At 59.0% G+C, this 13,491-nt stretch overlaps 7 protein-coding genes and 1 non-coding gene across 8 annotated transcripts; 5 read left to right on the top strand and 3 right to left on the bottom strand.

Annotated features, from left to right (window-relative positions):
• Positions 1 to 17: 17 nt before the first annotated feature.
• On the top strand, positions 18 to 789 carry SCHCODRAFT_01158670 (uncharacterized protein; the record flags this gene model as incomplete). The annotated part of the gene is made up of 3 exons (XM_003028775.2): positions 18 to 256; positions 311 to 402; positions 458 to 789. The coding sequence occupies 3 exons, from the start codon at positions 18 to 20 to the stop codon at positions 787 to 789; spliced, it is 663 nt and encodes a 220-aa protein (XP_003028821.1).
• Positions 790 to 1,193: 404 nt separating this feature from the next.
• SCHCODRAFT_02045989 (uncharacterized protein) lies at positions 1,194 to 2,078 on the top strand. The gene has a single exon (XM_050341611.1). The coding sequence runs from the start codon at positions 1,538 to 1,540 to the stop codon at positions 1,985 to 1,987; it is 450 nt and encodes a 149-aa protein (XP_050198350.1). The 5' UTR covers positions 1,194 to 1,537; the 3' UTR covers positions 1,988 to 2,078.
• Positions 2,079 to 3,543: 1,465 nt separating this feature from the next.
• SCHCODRAFT_02045975 (uncharacterized protein) lies at positions 3,544 to 4,435 on the top strand. The gene has a single exon (XM_050341609.1). The coding sequence runs from the start codon at positions 3,620 to 3,622 to the stop codon at positions 4,277 to 4,279; it is 660 nt and encodes a 219-aa protein (XP_050198349.1). The 5' UTR covers positions 3,544 to 3,619; the 3' UTR covers positions 4,280 to 4,435.
• SCHCODRAFT_02635770 (uncharacterized protein) lies at positions 4,001 to 4,980 on the top strand. Its single transcript, XM_003028776.3, has one exon. It carries the CDS (start codon positions 4,282 to 4,284, stop codon positions 4,612 to 4,614), a length of 333 nt encoding a protein of 110 aa, XP_003028822.2. The 5' UTR covers positions 4,001 to 4,281; the 3' UTR covers positions 4,615 to 4,980.
• A 97-nt stretch (positions 4,981 to 5,077) lies between these two features.
• Positions 5,078 to 5,646, bottom strand: SCHCODRAFT_02045977 (uncharacterized protein). Its single transcript, XM_050341610.1, has one exon. The coding sequence runs from the start codon at positions 5,605 to 5,607 to the stop codon at positions 5,305 to 5,307; it is 303 nt and encodes a 100-aa protein (XP_050198348.1). The 5' UTR covers positions 5,608 to 5,646; the 3' UTR covers positions 5,078 to 5,304.
• A 113-nt stretch (positions 5,647 to 5,759) lies between these two features.
• On the bottom strand, positions 5,760 to 5,865 carry SCHCODRAFT_t190. The gene has a single exon. It is a non-coding gene; the product is annotated as a tRNA-Arg (tRNA).
• Positions 5,866 to 7,660: 1,795 nt separating this feature from the next.
• SCHCODRAFT_02045960 (uncharacterized protein) lies at positions 7,661 to 8,536 on the top strand. The gene is made up of 3 exons (XM_050341608.1): positions 7,661 to 7,743; positions 7,859 to 7,990; positions 8,038 to 8,536. Exons 2-3 carry the CDS (start codon positions 7,879 to 7,881, stop codon positions 8,289 to 8,291), a joined length of 366 nt encoding a protein of 121 aa, XP_050198347.1. The 5' UTR covers positions 7,661 to 7,743; positions 7,859 to 7,878; the 3' UTR covers positions 8,292 to 8,536.
• Positions 8,019 to 13,117, bottom strand: SCHCODRAFT_02691564 (uncharacterized protein). The gene is made up of 11 exons (XM_050346837.1): positions 12,648 to 13,117; positions 12,477 to 12,598; positions 12,251 to 12,421; positions 12,175 to 12,199; positions 11,565 to 12,122; positions 11,148 to 11,511; positions 9,816 to 11,097; positions 9,576 to 9,763; positions 9,280 to 9,405; positions 9,110 to 9,187; positions 8,019 to 8,739 (listed from the first exon to the last, which is right to left on the bottom strand). The coding sequence occupies exons 1-11, from the start codon at positions 13,064 to 13,066 to the stop codon at positions 8,311 to 8,313; spliced, it is 3,762 nt and encodes a 1,253-aa protein (XP_050198346.1). The 5' UTR covers positions 13,067 to 13,117; the 3' UTR covers positions 8,019 to 8,310.
• Positions 13,118 to 13,491: the final 374 nt, after the last annotated feature.

Here is a 13,491-nt window from a genome sequence, read left to right as displayed (position 1 = left end):
TCTTTCGCAGTCAATCGATGCGGAGCCTCCTCTTCGCAGTCCAGTCGACGCGTATTCACCTCCTCGCAGCCAGGCAGTCGATGGCGGCGTCGCCTTCGCAGTCAGTCGATGCGAATCTCCCTTCTCAGGCAGTCGGGCGATACGGAATCGACTCCCTAGCGCGCGATGCGGGGTCGCCACCTTCGCAGCAGTCAGTCGATGCGAAGCGTCCTTCCCCTAGCAGTCGATGCGGGGGTCGCCTCTCTTCGCAGAGGCGGTGCGCATCTGCCTCCTTCGCTTTGCAGTCGATGCGCATTCACCTTCTTCGCAGTCAGGTCGATGCGAAGCGTCCTCGCAGCAGTCAGTCAGTCGATGCGAAGCATCCTTCGCAGTCAGACGGTGCGGGGTCCCTCATCGCAGTCAGTCGGTGCGGAGCCTCCCTTCGCAATCAGTCGGTGCGGCTTCGACTCCTTTTTAGCAGTCAGTCGATGCGAAGCCTCCCTGCGCAGTCAGTCGATGCGGGGTCGCCTCCCATCGCAGTCAGTCGGTGCGAAGCGTCCTTCGCAGCAGGTCGACGCGGAGCCTCCTTCGCTGTCAGACAACGCGGAGTCGACTCCTTCACAGTCAGACGGTGCGGATTCGACTCCCTTCGCAGTCAGGCGATACGGGGTCGCCTTCGCAGGTCGATGCGAACTTGCCTCCCTTCGCTTCGTAGTCAGTCGGTGCGAAGTCGACTCCTTCGCTTCGCAGTCAGTCGATGCGGAGTCGCTCTCAGCGGGCGATGCGAAGCCTCCCTTCGCAGGTCGGTAGCGGAGTCGCCTCCTTAGCGGTCAGACGATGGCGGAGTCGCCTCCTTCGCAGTCAGGTCGATGCGAAGTAGCCTCCTTCCCTTAGCAGTCAGTTGGTGCGAAGCCTCCCTTCGCAGGCAGTCAGGCGATGCGAAGTCGACTCCTTAGCAGTCAGTCAGCCGATGGCGAAGTCGACTCCTTAGCGGTCAGTCGGTGCGAAGCCTCCCTTAGCGGGCGATGCGAAGCCTCCTTCGCAGTCAGTCGGTGCGTGGTCGGCTCCTTCGCAGTCAGTCAGTCGGTGCGAAGCCTCCTTCACGGCAGTCAGTCGGTGCGCATCTGCCTCCCTTCGCAATCAGGTCGATGGCGGGGTCACCTTCTCCTTCCCAGGTCGATGCGAACCTCCCTTCGCTTAGCAGTCAGTCAGTCGACGCGAAGACTCCTTCTCAGTCAGTCAGTCGATGCGAAGCGTCCCTTCGCAGTCAGGCGGTGCGGTGTCGCCTTCGCAGGTCAGTCGGTGCGAAGCCTCCCTTCGCCTTCGCAGTCAGACGGTGGATGCGAAGCCTCCCTTCACGGCAGCCGGTCGATGCGGGGTCGTCTCCTTCGCAGGTCGGGCGATGTGCGAAGCCTCCCTTCGCTTAGCAATCAGGCGGTGCGAAGCCTCCCTTCGCAGTCAGGTCGACGCGGCGGAGTCGACTCCCTAGCGGTCAGACGATGCGCATTCGACTCCTTCTTCGCAGTCAGTCGGTGCGGGGTCGCCTTCGCAGCAGTCGATGCGGGGTCGCCTTCGCTCTGGAGTCGATGCGGAGTCGCCTTCGCTCTGGAGTCGATGCGGGGGTCGACTGCTTAGCAGTCAGTCAGTCGGTGCGAAGTCGACTCTTCACAGCAGTCAGTCGGTGCGAAGTCGACTCCTTAGCGGGCGATGCGCATTCGACTCCCTAGCGGGCGACGATGCAGATTCGACTCCTTCGCAGGCGATGGCGGAGACTCCTTCGCTGTCAGTCGATGCGAAGCCTCCTCCTTCGCAGGCAGACGCGGGGTCGCCTCATCGCTGTCAATCAGTTGGTGCGAAGCAACCTCGCAGTCAGTCGACGCGAAGCCGCCTCCTTCGCAGTCAGTCGGTGCGGGGTCGACTCCTCAGCAGGGCGATACGAAGCCTCTCTTCGCAGGTTGGTGTGAAGTCGACTCCTTCGCAGTCAGTCGGTGCGAAGCGTCCTTGTTAGCAGTCGACGGTGCGAACCTCCCTTCGCGTTGCAGTCGATGCGAAGCCTCCTTCGCAGTCAGTCGATGCGAAGCGTCCTTAGCAGTCAGGCGATGCGCAGTCGACTGCTTCGCAGCAGTCAGTCGATGCGAAGTCGACTCCTTCGCTTAGCAGGTCGATGCGAAGTCTCTCTTCGCAGTCAGTCAGTCGACGCGAAGCGCCCTTAGCGGGCAGTCAGGCGGTGCGAAGCGTCCTTCGCAGTCAGTCGACGCGGAGTCGCCTTCACAGTGAGGCGATGCGGGGTCGCCTCCTTCGCAGTCAGTCAGTCGACGCGAAGTCGCCTCATCGCAGTCAGACGATGCGAAGCCTCCTTCGCAGGCAGTCAGTCGATGCGAAGCCTCCCTTCTCAGTCAGACGGTGCGAGGTCGACTCCTTAGCAGTCAGTTGGTGCGGAGTTGCCTCCTTCGCTTAGCAGTCAGGTCGACGCGGAGGTCGCCTCCTTCGCTTAGCAGTCGGTGCGCATTCACCTCCTTCGCAGTCAGTCGGTGCGACGCAAAGCCTCCTTCCCAGGTCGATGCGAAGACTCCCTTCGCAGTCAGTCGGTTCGGGGTCACCTTCGCAGTCAGTCGATGCGGAGTCTCCCTTCGCAGTCAGTCGATGCGGATTCGCCCCCTCATTCGCAGTCCAGTCGACGCGGACTCGCCCTTCGCAGTCAGGTCGAATCACCTCCGCCTTCGCAGTCAGTCAATGCGTGTTCGCCTCCTTCGCTTAGCAGTCAGTCGGTGCGAAGTCGACTCCTTCGCAGTCAGTCGATGCAGAGTCGACTCCTTCGCGGTCAGTCAGTCGATGCGAAGTTCGACTCCTTAGCAGTCAGTCGATGCGAAGCCTCCTTAGCGGTCAGGCAGTCGATGCGAAGCAACCTCGCAGTCAGGTGGATGCGGAGCCCTCCTTCGCAGGCAGTCGATGCAGATTCGACTCTTCGCGTTGAGGCGATGGCGAAGCCTCCCTTAGCGGTCAGTCGATGCGAAGCCTCCTTCACGGCAGTCGACGCGAAGCGTCCCTTCGCAGGAAGACGGTGCGAAGCCTCCCTTCGCAGTCAGTCGACGCGGGGGTCGCCACCTCCTTCTCAGTCGATGCGAAGCCTCCTTCGCAGGCGGTGCGAAGCGACCTCCTTCACAGCAGCCGATGCGGAGTCGCCTCATCACAGCTAGTCGATGTGGAGTCGCCCCTTCACAGGCGATGGCAGAGTCGACTCCTTCGCAGTCAGTCGATGCGAGGTCATCTCCTTCGCAGTCAGGCGATGCGAAGCCTCCTTCGCAGTCGGTCGATGCGAAGCCTCCTTCACAGTCAGTCGGTACGGAGTCTCCTTCTCAGCAGGCGATGCGAAGTGACCTCGCAGCAGGTCGACGCGGAGCCTCCTTCGCTTCGCAGTCAGTCGGTGCGCATCTGCCTCTTTCGCACTCGCAGTCGATGGCGGATTCGCCTCTTTAGCAGGTCGATGCGAAGCCTCCTTCGCATCCAGGTCGACGCGGCGGAGTCGACTCCTTCGCTTAGCAGTCGGTGCGAAGCCTCCTTCGCATCCAGGTCGACGCGGCGGAGTCGACTCCTTCGCTTAGCAGTCGGTGCGAAGCCTCCCTTCGCAATCAGTCAGTCGATGGCGGGTTGGTCTGGTCGCAGTGAGGTGATGCGAGGTCGCCTCCTTCGCAGTCAGTTGGTGCGAAGCCTCCCTTCGCTTCGCTTAGCAGTCGATGGCGGAGCCTCCTTCGCAGTCAGTCGATGCGGAGTTGCCTCCTTAGTGGTCAGTCGGTGCAAACCTCCCTCTCAGCCGAATGCCTTGAACATCCTCGACCTCGGCGCCTCTACCTTTCCGTCAACCTCGGCGCCCCCGTCTTTCCTAGCCCCTCTCGACGACGACTTCATGGACGAGCGTCAGATGCTTCATCGACGAGCCGTGTCGTCTCCTCTCGGACGACGGCGAGTCGAGGCTGTTCTTCTCAGCGCGCAGGACCCTGCTTCACAGCGCGCAGGACCCTGCTTCATAGCGCGCAGGGCCCTACTTCATAGCGCGCCGGACCCTGCTTCCCGACGCGCAGAATCCTGCTTCATAGCGCGCAGGATCCTGCTTCACAGCGCGCAGGATCGCCGAGGAAGAGCATCACCCCCTTCCTTCGTCCCCGCCTCCGTCGTTCGCTTCCGTCGTCCTCGCCTCCGTCGTTCCCTTCCGTCTTCCCCGCTCCGCTCCCCCCCTTCCCCTCACCTCACACTCCCTTCCCTCCCGTCATCCGCTTCGCCCTTCCCCTCCCTCACGCCATGATCATGGCGCCCTTCCCCCCTCCTCCCATCCACACGGCGGTGTGCTCCTCTTTGGCGACCGACGAGCTCAAGCTCCTCCCCCTCCCCCTCCTCTTTCCCCTCTCCCTTCCCTCCTGTCCTCTCCCTCCCCTCCTGTCCTCGCTTACCCCTCCTGTCCACGCTCACCCCTTCAATTCCCCTTCTCGTCCCTCGTTCGTTCCTCCCCTTACCTCTTCTCCCCCTCCCATTCCCCTTACCTCACATCCCCCTCCCCTTCATCATTCGCTTAGTCCCTCCCCTCCCTCCCGCCGTGATTGTGGCGCCTTCCGTGTTTATGATGCCTTACGCCTTCCGTGATTATGGTGTCTTCCGTGTTGATGGCGCCTTCCGTGTTCATGGCGCCTTCCCTCCTGCACGTGAGGCGCGAGCCAGACGCAGCGCTCGCTTTCATCGCGAGCCAGACGCAGCACTCGCTTTTATCGCGCACCTGACGGTTCTCGTCCTGCGAGGCGCGTGCGTCGTCCTGCGAGGGGCGCGTTCACCGTTCACCGTCCGACGAGGGGCGTTAAGATCGTCCTGCGAGGCGCGTTAGGATCGTCCTGCGAGGGGCGTCAGTATCGTCCGCGCGGCGCGGTAGTGTCGTCCGACGAAGCGAACTCACCGTTCGCCGTCCGACGAAGGGCGTTAAGGTCGTCCGACGAGGGGCGCGTTCATCGTCCTGCGAGGGGCGCGTTCATCGTCTTGCGAGGGGCGTTAAGATCGTCCGACGAGGCTCGTACATCGTCCTACGAGGCTCGAGCATCGTCCGACGAAGCGCGCTCACCGTCCTCCGAGGCTCGTACATCGTCTTGCGAGGCGCGTTCATCGTCCTGCGAGACGCGTCAGTGTCGCTCGCGAGAGGCGTTCACCGTTCGCCGTCCTGCGGGGGGCATTAGTATCGTCTTACGAGGCGCGTCAGTATCGTCCTGCGAAGCGCGGTAGTGTCGTCCTGCGAGGGGCGTTAAGATCGTCCTACGAGGGGCGCGCTCACCGTCCTGCGAGGCGCGCTCACCGTCCTACGAGGCTCGTACATCGTCTTGCGAGTGGCCTTTGCCATCCTACGAAGCGCCCTGCATCCCCGAAGCGCATCGCGCTCCCTCGCGTGCGGTGCATGGCGATCGTCTTCGCGTGCGGTGCATGGCGATCATCTTCGCCCATCCACTTCGTATGTCCACCTCGGCACCTTTTCGACGGCCTAGGGACCTCTTCGTAGTGTGGCATAGGGCGATGTACACTAAATAGCATAGGGCGAAATGCACTAAGTAGCATAGGGCGGAATACGCTGAATGGGCGAAATACACTAAATAGCATAGGGCGAAATACACTAAGTAGCAGCGTTGCACATCTCAAGTCTCGAACTAATCTTGAGTTCAATACAACCTCCCCCCTCCCTTGAGCTCAACACGACCTCCCCCCTCCCTTCCTTCGCGCAAATCCCCACAAAAAAGACGGTAGTATCCCAATGACCACCGCAGGGGTCGAACCTGCAATCTCCTGATTACGGGCCTCTCACTGTGGAGACAGAGGGGGATATCGTAGTCAGACGCGTTGCCATTACGCCAGGCGGCCGGTGGGATGTCATGGGGCAGGGACGGATCAGGGAGGCAGAGAGCGGCGAGTAGACAGGAAGGGAGGGAGGAATGGCGAGCTCGCGTAGACAGGGAGGGAGGACGGAAGGGCGGAGGAAGGGAGGAAGGGAGGAAGGGAGGAAGGGAGGAAGGGAGGAAGGGAGGAAGGGAGGAAGGGAGGAAGGGAGGAAGGGAGGAAGGGAGGAAGGGAGGAAGGGAGGAAGGGAGGAAGGGAGGAAGGGAGGAAGAGGGGGGAAGAGGAGGGGGGGAAGAGAAGGTACTGACGCTGGGAGTGAATGACGAGGGCGAAGGTAAGGGGACGGTCACAGATGGGCGAAAGGGGAAGAGAGGCGGAAAGGTGCGAAAGGGAGGGAAAGGGAGAGAAGGGGGGAAGCTCGAGAGAGGGGGGGCAAGCGCGCGAGAGAGGGGGGAAAGCGCGAGAAAGAGAGAGGGAAAGGGTGAGAAAGAGAGGGGGAAGCGAGAAGACACATTATACGTGGACCTTTCGCGATTGCGTTGTTAGACTCGAGGACGAGACCGAGGATGGGCTGGTCAGAGACCAACGACGGGCTGATCAGAGACCAGGACGGGCTGGTTAGACACCGTCCATGGTTGAGGCCGATGTCCAGCGTTCAGAATGTGGGCGAGGGGAGGGGGGCTTCCAGCACGCGATCCCGAGCGACATGAATCCTTCTACGAGGAGCGCTCAACAGCCTGTGTGGGACACGCCACGTGCCCTGGGTATATGCGCATGATGAGGGCCGGCACTGTATGCGCTGGAGGACGAGTGGTCAAGCAATGAAGGCGAGGAGTGAGAAAGGTGGAGAAGAGAAAGAAGGTGATGAGGTTGAGGGAAGGGAAGGGCGGGCGAAGAGGGGAGGGGAAGAAGAAGACGCGGGCGAGGGAATCAAGCGTACTTAGAGGAGGGATGGGGTGGGGCTAGCAGGAATTGAAGGGAGAGCGAGCAGGGGAGTTGGGACGCGTCGGTACCGACGATTATGGAGCGAATCGGTACGCACGACTACCTAAAGTGTAGGCGCCGCGTGAGAGAACGCAGGCTGGTTTCGAGACTAGGCAGCGCCGCACCAGAAGAGCGCGCGCGTGTGCACCAGACGACGCGCGACGCGCATTGAGACTGCAGGCACGCTCGCAAAAACAAGGTTCTGAGAGTACGCAGACGTCGGGTTCAAGAATCTCATTGAGAACCGTGAGTAGCTTCTCGCAAGCATAACACCTCTGTAGGGTCAGTTCACTCGTCCCTTGGCATGTTGATGGCGGAGAAGTGATGTCAGCGAAGAACGAGTGTCAAGATGGTCGTGTGAGGCAAGTCGGATCGTCCGCGTACACGTGGCCTCCGAATATGTGGCGTCGCATGCGACGCCATTTCCGGCGATCCTTCGATGTCAGTTCAGTGCTCACAGATACTCTCATCAATCCTCTGCGAATGTTCGCTGGTCGTGGAAGACTCGGATATTATGAGCGCTACTGTACGGTTCAGGCGCACACTGGCCAAAGAATGCGTCCGAGGGTCAGTGATCTCCCACAATTTCTCGGTCCTCGAAGGCCTGCTATGAGCGCGAGACTGGCATGTCATTGGCAGGCCGCTGATACCGCACTCGCACAACTGCAATCTTGGCTTTGGGACACTACGGCTATCTCAATTCTGGACAGACGCCTGGCAGTGCTCGCATAAACGATCTCAGAGAGCAGATCGCGCTTCTGCTTTGCAGATCGGAATACTCGAAGGCACCGACAACATGACGCTGTAGGTCCTCCCGCGCGGATGGCGGATTACTTACAAAAGTAGTCTGCCTCAGCACCGCCGGCGGCGCTCCGCTACGCGCGAGTCTGAGTTTCTGGTATAGACGCGACCCTTGAGGTGAGTCTGCTCGCTCCATCTACTTCCCCCTCCACCTACCCTTTTATCGCCACCGTAGACCTCACGCGCTTTCTATATCTTCCTCCGATTCTCTCAATGACTCTAACTCACCAAGAGGGTTTCAAAAGACCCGGGATGTTCTGCTCGGCAAGACTGCTTCGCTACTCTCACTCCTACTCCCGCGCCCTCCCTGGCCCATTTTCTCATAAGTCTACTCCGCGAGCTCAAGAATCGGTGCGAATAAATAGTAAGCTTCTCGTTAGTCTGGTGATCCATCCTGCGTACGCTCATCAGACTATAGGGGTACCGCGAGGAATGAGCCACTCGGACCTCGCAGGGGAGACGCTGCCTATCGGTCGGTGGCGCGCGCTGACCATCCTTCGGAGGCGCCCCCTGCACACACCTCAGAGGGGCATGTCACACATCCCTCAGAGGAGCGCGCTGCTCATCCCTCGGCGTTGGGCCAGCCGCTTAATTGCAGGTTCGAGCATGCTGACTGCAGGTGCGAATGCTTTCGAGCCTTCCCCTCCCGCGTCCGTTCGATCTAGCCTCCTCGTCCCCGTCCGCTCAAACATCTTCACTTCTGTTGGCTCTCATGCTCTCGTCCTCTTCCGCTGGAGCGTCTGCATGTCCTACGGTTTCGGCGACGCCGCTAGCTGAGCTCTTGTGCTCGACGCCAGCTGCACTGCGATTGTCGACGCCGCGGAACTTGACGCGGCACTCGGACTCGACGCCGGGGGACCCGACACCATCGACGGGTCTCTCGAGTTTGTCGACAGGCCTCTCGGGGTCGTCAACGCGGCAGTCGACGACCTCAACGTGCGCCTCGGAGTCCTCGGCGTGTGCGTAGCGGGCATGCTTGGCATCCTCGACAAGCGTCTCGCGGTCGTTGACGCGGCAGTCGATTGTCCAAGTGTCGATGTCTAGCGAGCCCAACTCCGCCACCGCGTCGGCACCTTCCGCGCCCAGGCTGTCGATTTTGGGCGACGGGAATTCCTACGATGGGCCACAGACGTTTCGCTGGACGCCGCCGCCGGACTCGTCTGAGACCTATGCAGCGAGGAGCCCTGCTCGTGGTGCGAGGATGAGCTACAGGCGTGGTGCATCGAGGAACTTCGAGGGCGGTGCGACGAGGAACACCGAGCTCCATCCACAGGGAATACTCGAGCACCACGTGGACCCTGTTGGACGTCTCGTTATTCGACTCACACTGCTACTCGATCAACTGTCGAACGATGTGGCTGAGCTCGACAAAGACTTGGCGACCTGCCTTCGGATTGTCTGCCTTCGATGTCGGGCTCGGGATATCACATCATATCTCAGAGGACTCGAGCTCAGCACAAGGCCTTGGTACGGAATCGCTCACACTGACACACTTCAGGAAGGAGGTTGCGGGTATGATGGATGAAGTTTTTTCCTCAAGCAGCGGTTGTCGTGTAGCGTTCTACGAAGACGACGCGAAGCAGGACAATTCCATAATTACGCGGTCCTTCGCGGAGCGTCGATCAGAGGGACCACTTGACCAGCTTCGCATACCTGGATAGCATTCGTAGGTAAGTTGTAGACGACATAATCAACGAACGGATCTATCAACGTCGCACGTATGTGTCGCACTTTACTACCAATTAGTAGTAATGCCACTTGTATGTCACAAGGCGATACCTGATACGTTATCAGCTACTATGCGCGATAAATGCTAGTGAATCTACGTCATTACTCCGTCAATAGGTTCAAAACGGCGGAAAAACTGAATGGAACAAGACAATATCTGCGTGATACAAGGCCAGTTGTACTGTCTGACCTGGCCTCAAATCGTGCAACCATCGCTGTACCTTCTCGTGAGGCATACGGAAGTCCAGAGTATACGTAAACGAGGTCTTTTCCAGTGGCTCCCAGTGGACGCAGAGCTCAAGTGGGGGGAAGCTCGCAGCAGCGACAGTAGCTTCAATGCAGATGTATGAGTGCGGCGCAATGGGATCCACAGGGGTAACGAGGATCCGTAACCGCTTGACTGGCGGGCCTGCGCTGCGAGTTAGCTGTCACAGATCACTCAAATCAGTCCTTGAACGCACCTATATCATGAAATTCCGTAGCAAAGGTCACCGCCCTCAATTCACCAACAGGAACTGAGGCAGTTGCATATGGACTGCCAGCGCCCAAGCTAGAAAGGATTGGGTCATGCCGGTGAGTAGTTGCTGGAGCATAAGCCCAAAATTCTGCCAGGTCCATGATACGTAGGCAAATTAGGGAAGGTAGATGGAGATGCCGTAGTATATCATAGGCATGATGGAGGCGCTCGCTGGATAGGGGGATTCTTGGCCGAAACGGTTCTATGATGACTGGGAACCAAGGCTTCGTGACCGCCCAGGGCTGCTGGCGTATGCGGGCTGGGTTCAGAGTCCACGTTGCGGCGCCACGGTCGAGAAGCAATTGTACCATCTTTGAATCTTCGAAATCAAGTGCATATTGCAGTGGAAACGTTCCGCCTGAGGAGATGCAATCTACGTCATATCCCAGATCAATGAGCTTTCCAAGAAGATCGAGCTGTCGGCCTCCGATAGCATAGTGCACCGGCGTTTCACCATCGGCAACTTCCACGATGTCCCGGCGGAAGCCTTGGTCGATGAAGCGGAGGACAATATCAGTCTCTCCCATGTAGACGAGTAGATTGAAGACCGAACCCCCGACGGTATTTACGTCGGGATTGTGTTCCATAAGTTGGTAGATAATGTCGCGGCGGACTGGAGAAGGGCAATGCACAAACGACTCTGCCGCATAGAATATTGGAGATCGGGAGCGGTCTCCATCGACATCTGCGCCAAGGTCCAGGAGAGTGCTGACCGCCCGCATACAGTGGAAAGCAGCGGCCATAGCAAGTGGTTGACCATCGCACACATAACCATCCAGTTTATCGGCGGAAATCCAGTCGGGGTGTTCGAGCAGCATACGTCGGATAACCCAGTCCCGATTGGTCATAATAGCCCAATACCATGGGACAGGTATGGCGTATCGCGAACGACCACGGCCATCGTGAGACTGGCACATAGCCTGCCTGCACTTCTCCGCGTTGCGCTCCCATACGAGAGTCATCATAGCCCGGTATAGGTCCTCATCGTAAGCTTCGACGAGGCCGAGATGTCGGAACCAGTGCTCAGCTGCATACTCGTATAGTGGGTAATCGTAGCAGCGGGTGCGATAACTTTCTATGTCCTGGCAGTGGCCGGCCTCGAAGGCGTCAAGGAGAAGGTACGTCAAGCATTGCATAGCCAGGCTCTTGTGCAGAGCGGAGCGGATGCTGGTACTGGGCTGAAGCGCGGGGATCGCGACGAGCCATGGCGCCTGTTCAAGAAATTCCTGAACGAATCCTCAGGGTTGATCGAGCACTGTGGGCTCAATGCACTAACCTTGACTGTAGAGTGCGACAAACTCGCAAACCCCGTCGTCCGGTCGTACAGAACGAGAGAGCCGCAGACGTCGAGCACCGCGGACCAGGATAGCACGTTATAGCTGCGCAGATCCGGTTCGCCAACCTCAATCGTTAAGGCGTCGTTGAGTTGATCTATATGGAGGGGAATTTTCGAGCCGACCAGCCATTGCAGTGCCCGCCGCGCGATCAGAGGGTCGTCTGGGCCGCTCTCGTCGATATCTTGAAGTAATCGCTCGTACGTCGCATACAGTGACGTCGGGAGATGACCCAGCGCGTCCAACAGTGTTGTCAGAAAGCGACATTTTTCGAGCGTGTCCAATTGGCATTGAACCCACCGAAACCTGCAAGGGATCCTTGGTAAGTACGTCCTTCCGCGAGAGGTCGCTTGGCTCACATGCAGTTTGCTCGCGCGAGAAGTTCGCACTTGACATTATCCAGGAGATCGGGAGAAGAACGCGCGAGCTGAAAGCGGCAAGCCAGGCGACTAGCAATGTAGCGCTCGATATCTCCTTCGAGCGCCTTGCGCTCCTCCATGAGGCAGATAGAGAACTCTTCGTCGTGCATGAGCGTAGCGATACGGTGCTCGGAGCGACTTGTGACGAAGACATGCACGCCCTTGATGCCGGACAAACGACGCAGTTGCGCTATGAGGCCGGCGATGTCGTGACATTCGTCGAGAGCATCTACCAGGACCACCTGGCTCGCCAAGAGGCCAGAGAATGTGCAAAGAAGGCGCGCCATCTCGTCCACAACGAGGGGCGGCTCGCCAGACTTCATCCGACGATGAAGCTGCCGGAGCTCATCGAGTCCAAGAGGCGCGCGCCGCACGAGGCGAGCTAGCAAGGTGCGCAGAATGGACGTCAGATTGATGCTGTCAGGGACTCGAAAGTCGCAGTAATGGTAGTTCATTATGTGAGGCGAGTCTTGGCGTATACATTCGATGACTGAGGACCTACGGGCGCGTGAGATATGCCAGATTGGACAGGAAGAGGGACGAAACGCACGCTAATGTAGTCTTCCCATACCCGGCTGCGAAATATCGATTCAACGACTGCGAATGGCCGAGAGCGACGCACGTACGAGTTCCGTGCATCCAGAGCAGGCCACAATCTTGCTCGATCCACCGACGGTATACAGGATGGTCAAACAGCCAGCCGCACGTCCCCTCTTGGCGCGACTCCGCCACTATCGCGTGCTTCAAGCCGTTGTTGACCGGTCTGAGCCACTTGATGATGTCCTCTTGCATTTTCTCTGGGGTACAGAAGGCAGTGAGCGGTGTTACGAATGAAGAAAGAGTGCTCCTCACCGTGCTTGCGCTGCTCCTCCTCCAGCGCTCGCCGCTTCTCCTTCCCCTTTAGCTCCTCCCGGACGCGTGTCTGCTCCTCCGAGATGGACGCCACAGTAGCCGCCACCTGTGCTAGTCGCTCGCTTACACGGTCGTCAGCATACGCGCCGCAAGCCGAACACGCTCACGCACCTCCCAATCAATTCGTACACCATGATAAAGTGGATGCGATAGTGCCCGATCTTTTGCAGCAGGTCCTTCATCTTCCCCTCGCGCAGCGGCCACATCAGCTTGGCGCGCAAGCGCATCTTCTTCGAGCCCTTGTCCAGCTTGCTTAGCAGCTCCCGCAGCATCGCTACGTAGAGCGCGACCGACCCGCCATCGCCGAGCAGCGTCCGCAGGTTCGCTTCGACCACCTCAAAGCCGGGTTTCCCCTCGCTTTCCTCGAGATGGCTCTTGATCTTGGCGAGGACGCATTCAATCTCTGCTAGCTCAGAGGCTAGGCGCGCGCGTTCCGTGTTGGCGTCCTTCACGAAGCTCGCGTACTTCTTCAGCGCCAGGAGGATCTTCGCAGTGAGGTCGACGATGGCAATGCCTGTGCCGACGTCCATGGTAGGCGCTTATAGGAAGTAAGGTGCACGCGCGAAGCCAGCCGACGTCGATGTCCCACGATACAGCTTGACCTGCGAGTGATCAGATAGGCGCCGGTGTACGCCCTTAGGGCGTTCACGATGCTGAGGCGGTGATCGATGACGTCGAGAGACACAATACTGATTGGCATCGCTACTATCGAAGGTACAATGCTTGTGTTATACTGTACTTCGAGTCGTTGTATGTAGGCAACGTGATCTCTCCTCGGGGGTTCCTGTATGTCGGTTAGTGAAGACATTGAGAAGTGGAGGAAACACGCCGGTGACTGCGCTTCACGCACCTTTCAAGATCATTTATGAAGTGTGATGTTCTCGTCAAAGGCAACAGGCGACGTGAGCATGGCAAGATTGGAGAAGCCGACCCTCCAGTACGAGATTTCAATCCA

Source organism: Schizophyllum commune (assembly GCF_000143185.2).
Source record: "Schizophyllum commune H4-8 unplaced genomic scaffold SCHCOscaffold_10, whole genome shotgun sequence".
Taxonomy (NCBI): domain Eukaryota; kingdom Fungi; phylum Basidiomycota; class Agaricomycetes; order Agaricales; family Schizophyllaceae; genus Schizophyllum; species Schizophyllum commune.
This window is presented reverse-complemented; position numbering and strand designations above follow the sequence as displayed.

Coding starts and splice junctions, on each gene's coding strand:
- SCHCODRAFT_02045989 (XM_050341611.1), top strand. CDS start 1,538: ATGCGGGGTCGCCTTCGCTCTGGAGTCGATGCGGAGTCGCCTTCGCTC.
- SCHCODRAFT_02045975 (XM_050341609.1), top strand. CDS start 3,620: ATGGCGGGTTGGTCTGGTCGCAGTGAGGTGATGCGAGGTCGCCTCCTT.
- SCHCODRAFT_02635770 (XM_003028776.3), top strand. CDS start 4,282: ATGGCGCCCTTCCCCCCTCCTCCCATCCACACGGCGGTGTGCTCCTCT.
- SCHCODRAFT_02045977 (XM_050341610.1), bottom strand. CDS start 5,607: ATGCTATTTAGTGTATTTCGCCCATTCAGCGTATTCCGCCCTATGCTA.
- SCHCODRAFT_02045960 (XM_050341608.1), top strand. CDS start 7,879: ATGTTCTGCTCGGCAAGACTGCTTCGCTACTCTCACTCCTACTCCCGC. Junction 7,991..8,037: donor AGAATCGGTGCGAATAAATA/GTAAGCTTCTCG, acceptor TACGCTCATCAG/ACTATAGGGGTACCGCGAGG.
- SCHCODRAFT_02691564 (XM_050346837.1), bottom strand. CDS start 13,066: ATGGACGTCGGCACAGGCATTGCCATCGTCGACCTCACTGCGAAGATC. Junction 12,123..12,174: donor TATGGGAAGACTACATTAGC/GTGCGTTTCGTC, acceptor ACGCGCCCGTAG/GTCCTCAGTCATCGAATGTA. Junction 11,512..11,564: donor CTCGCGCGAGCAAACTGCAT/GTGAGCCAAGCG, acceptor GATCCCTTGCAG/GTTTCGGTGGGTTCAATGCC.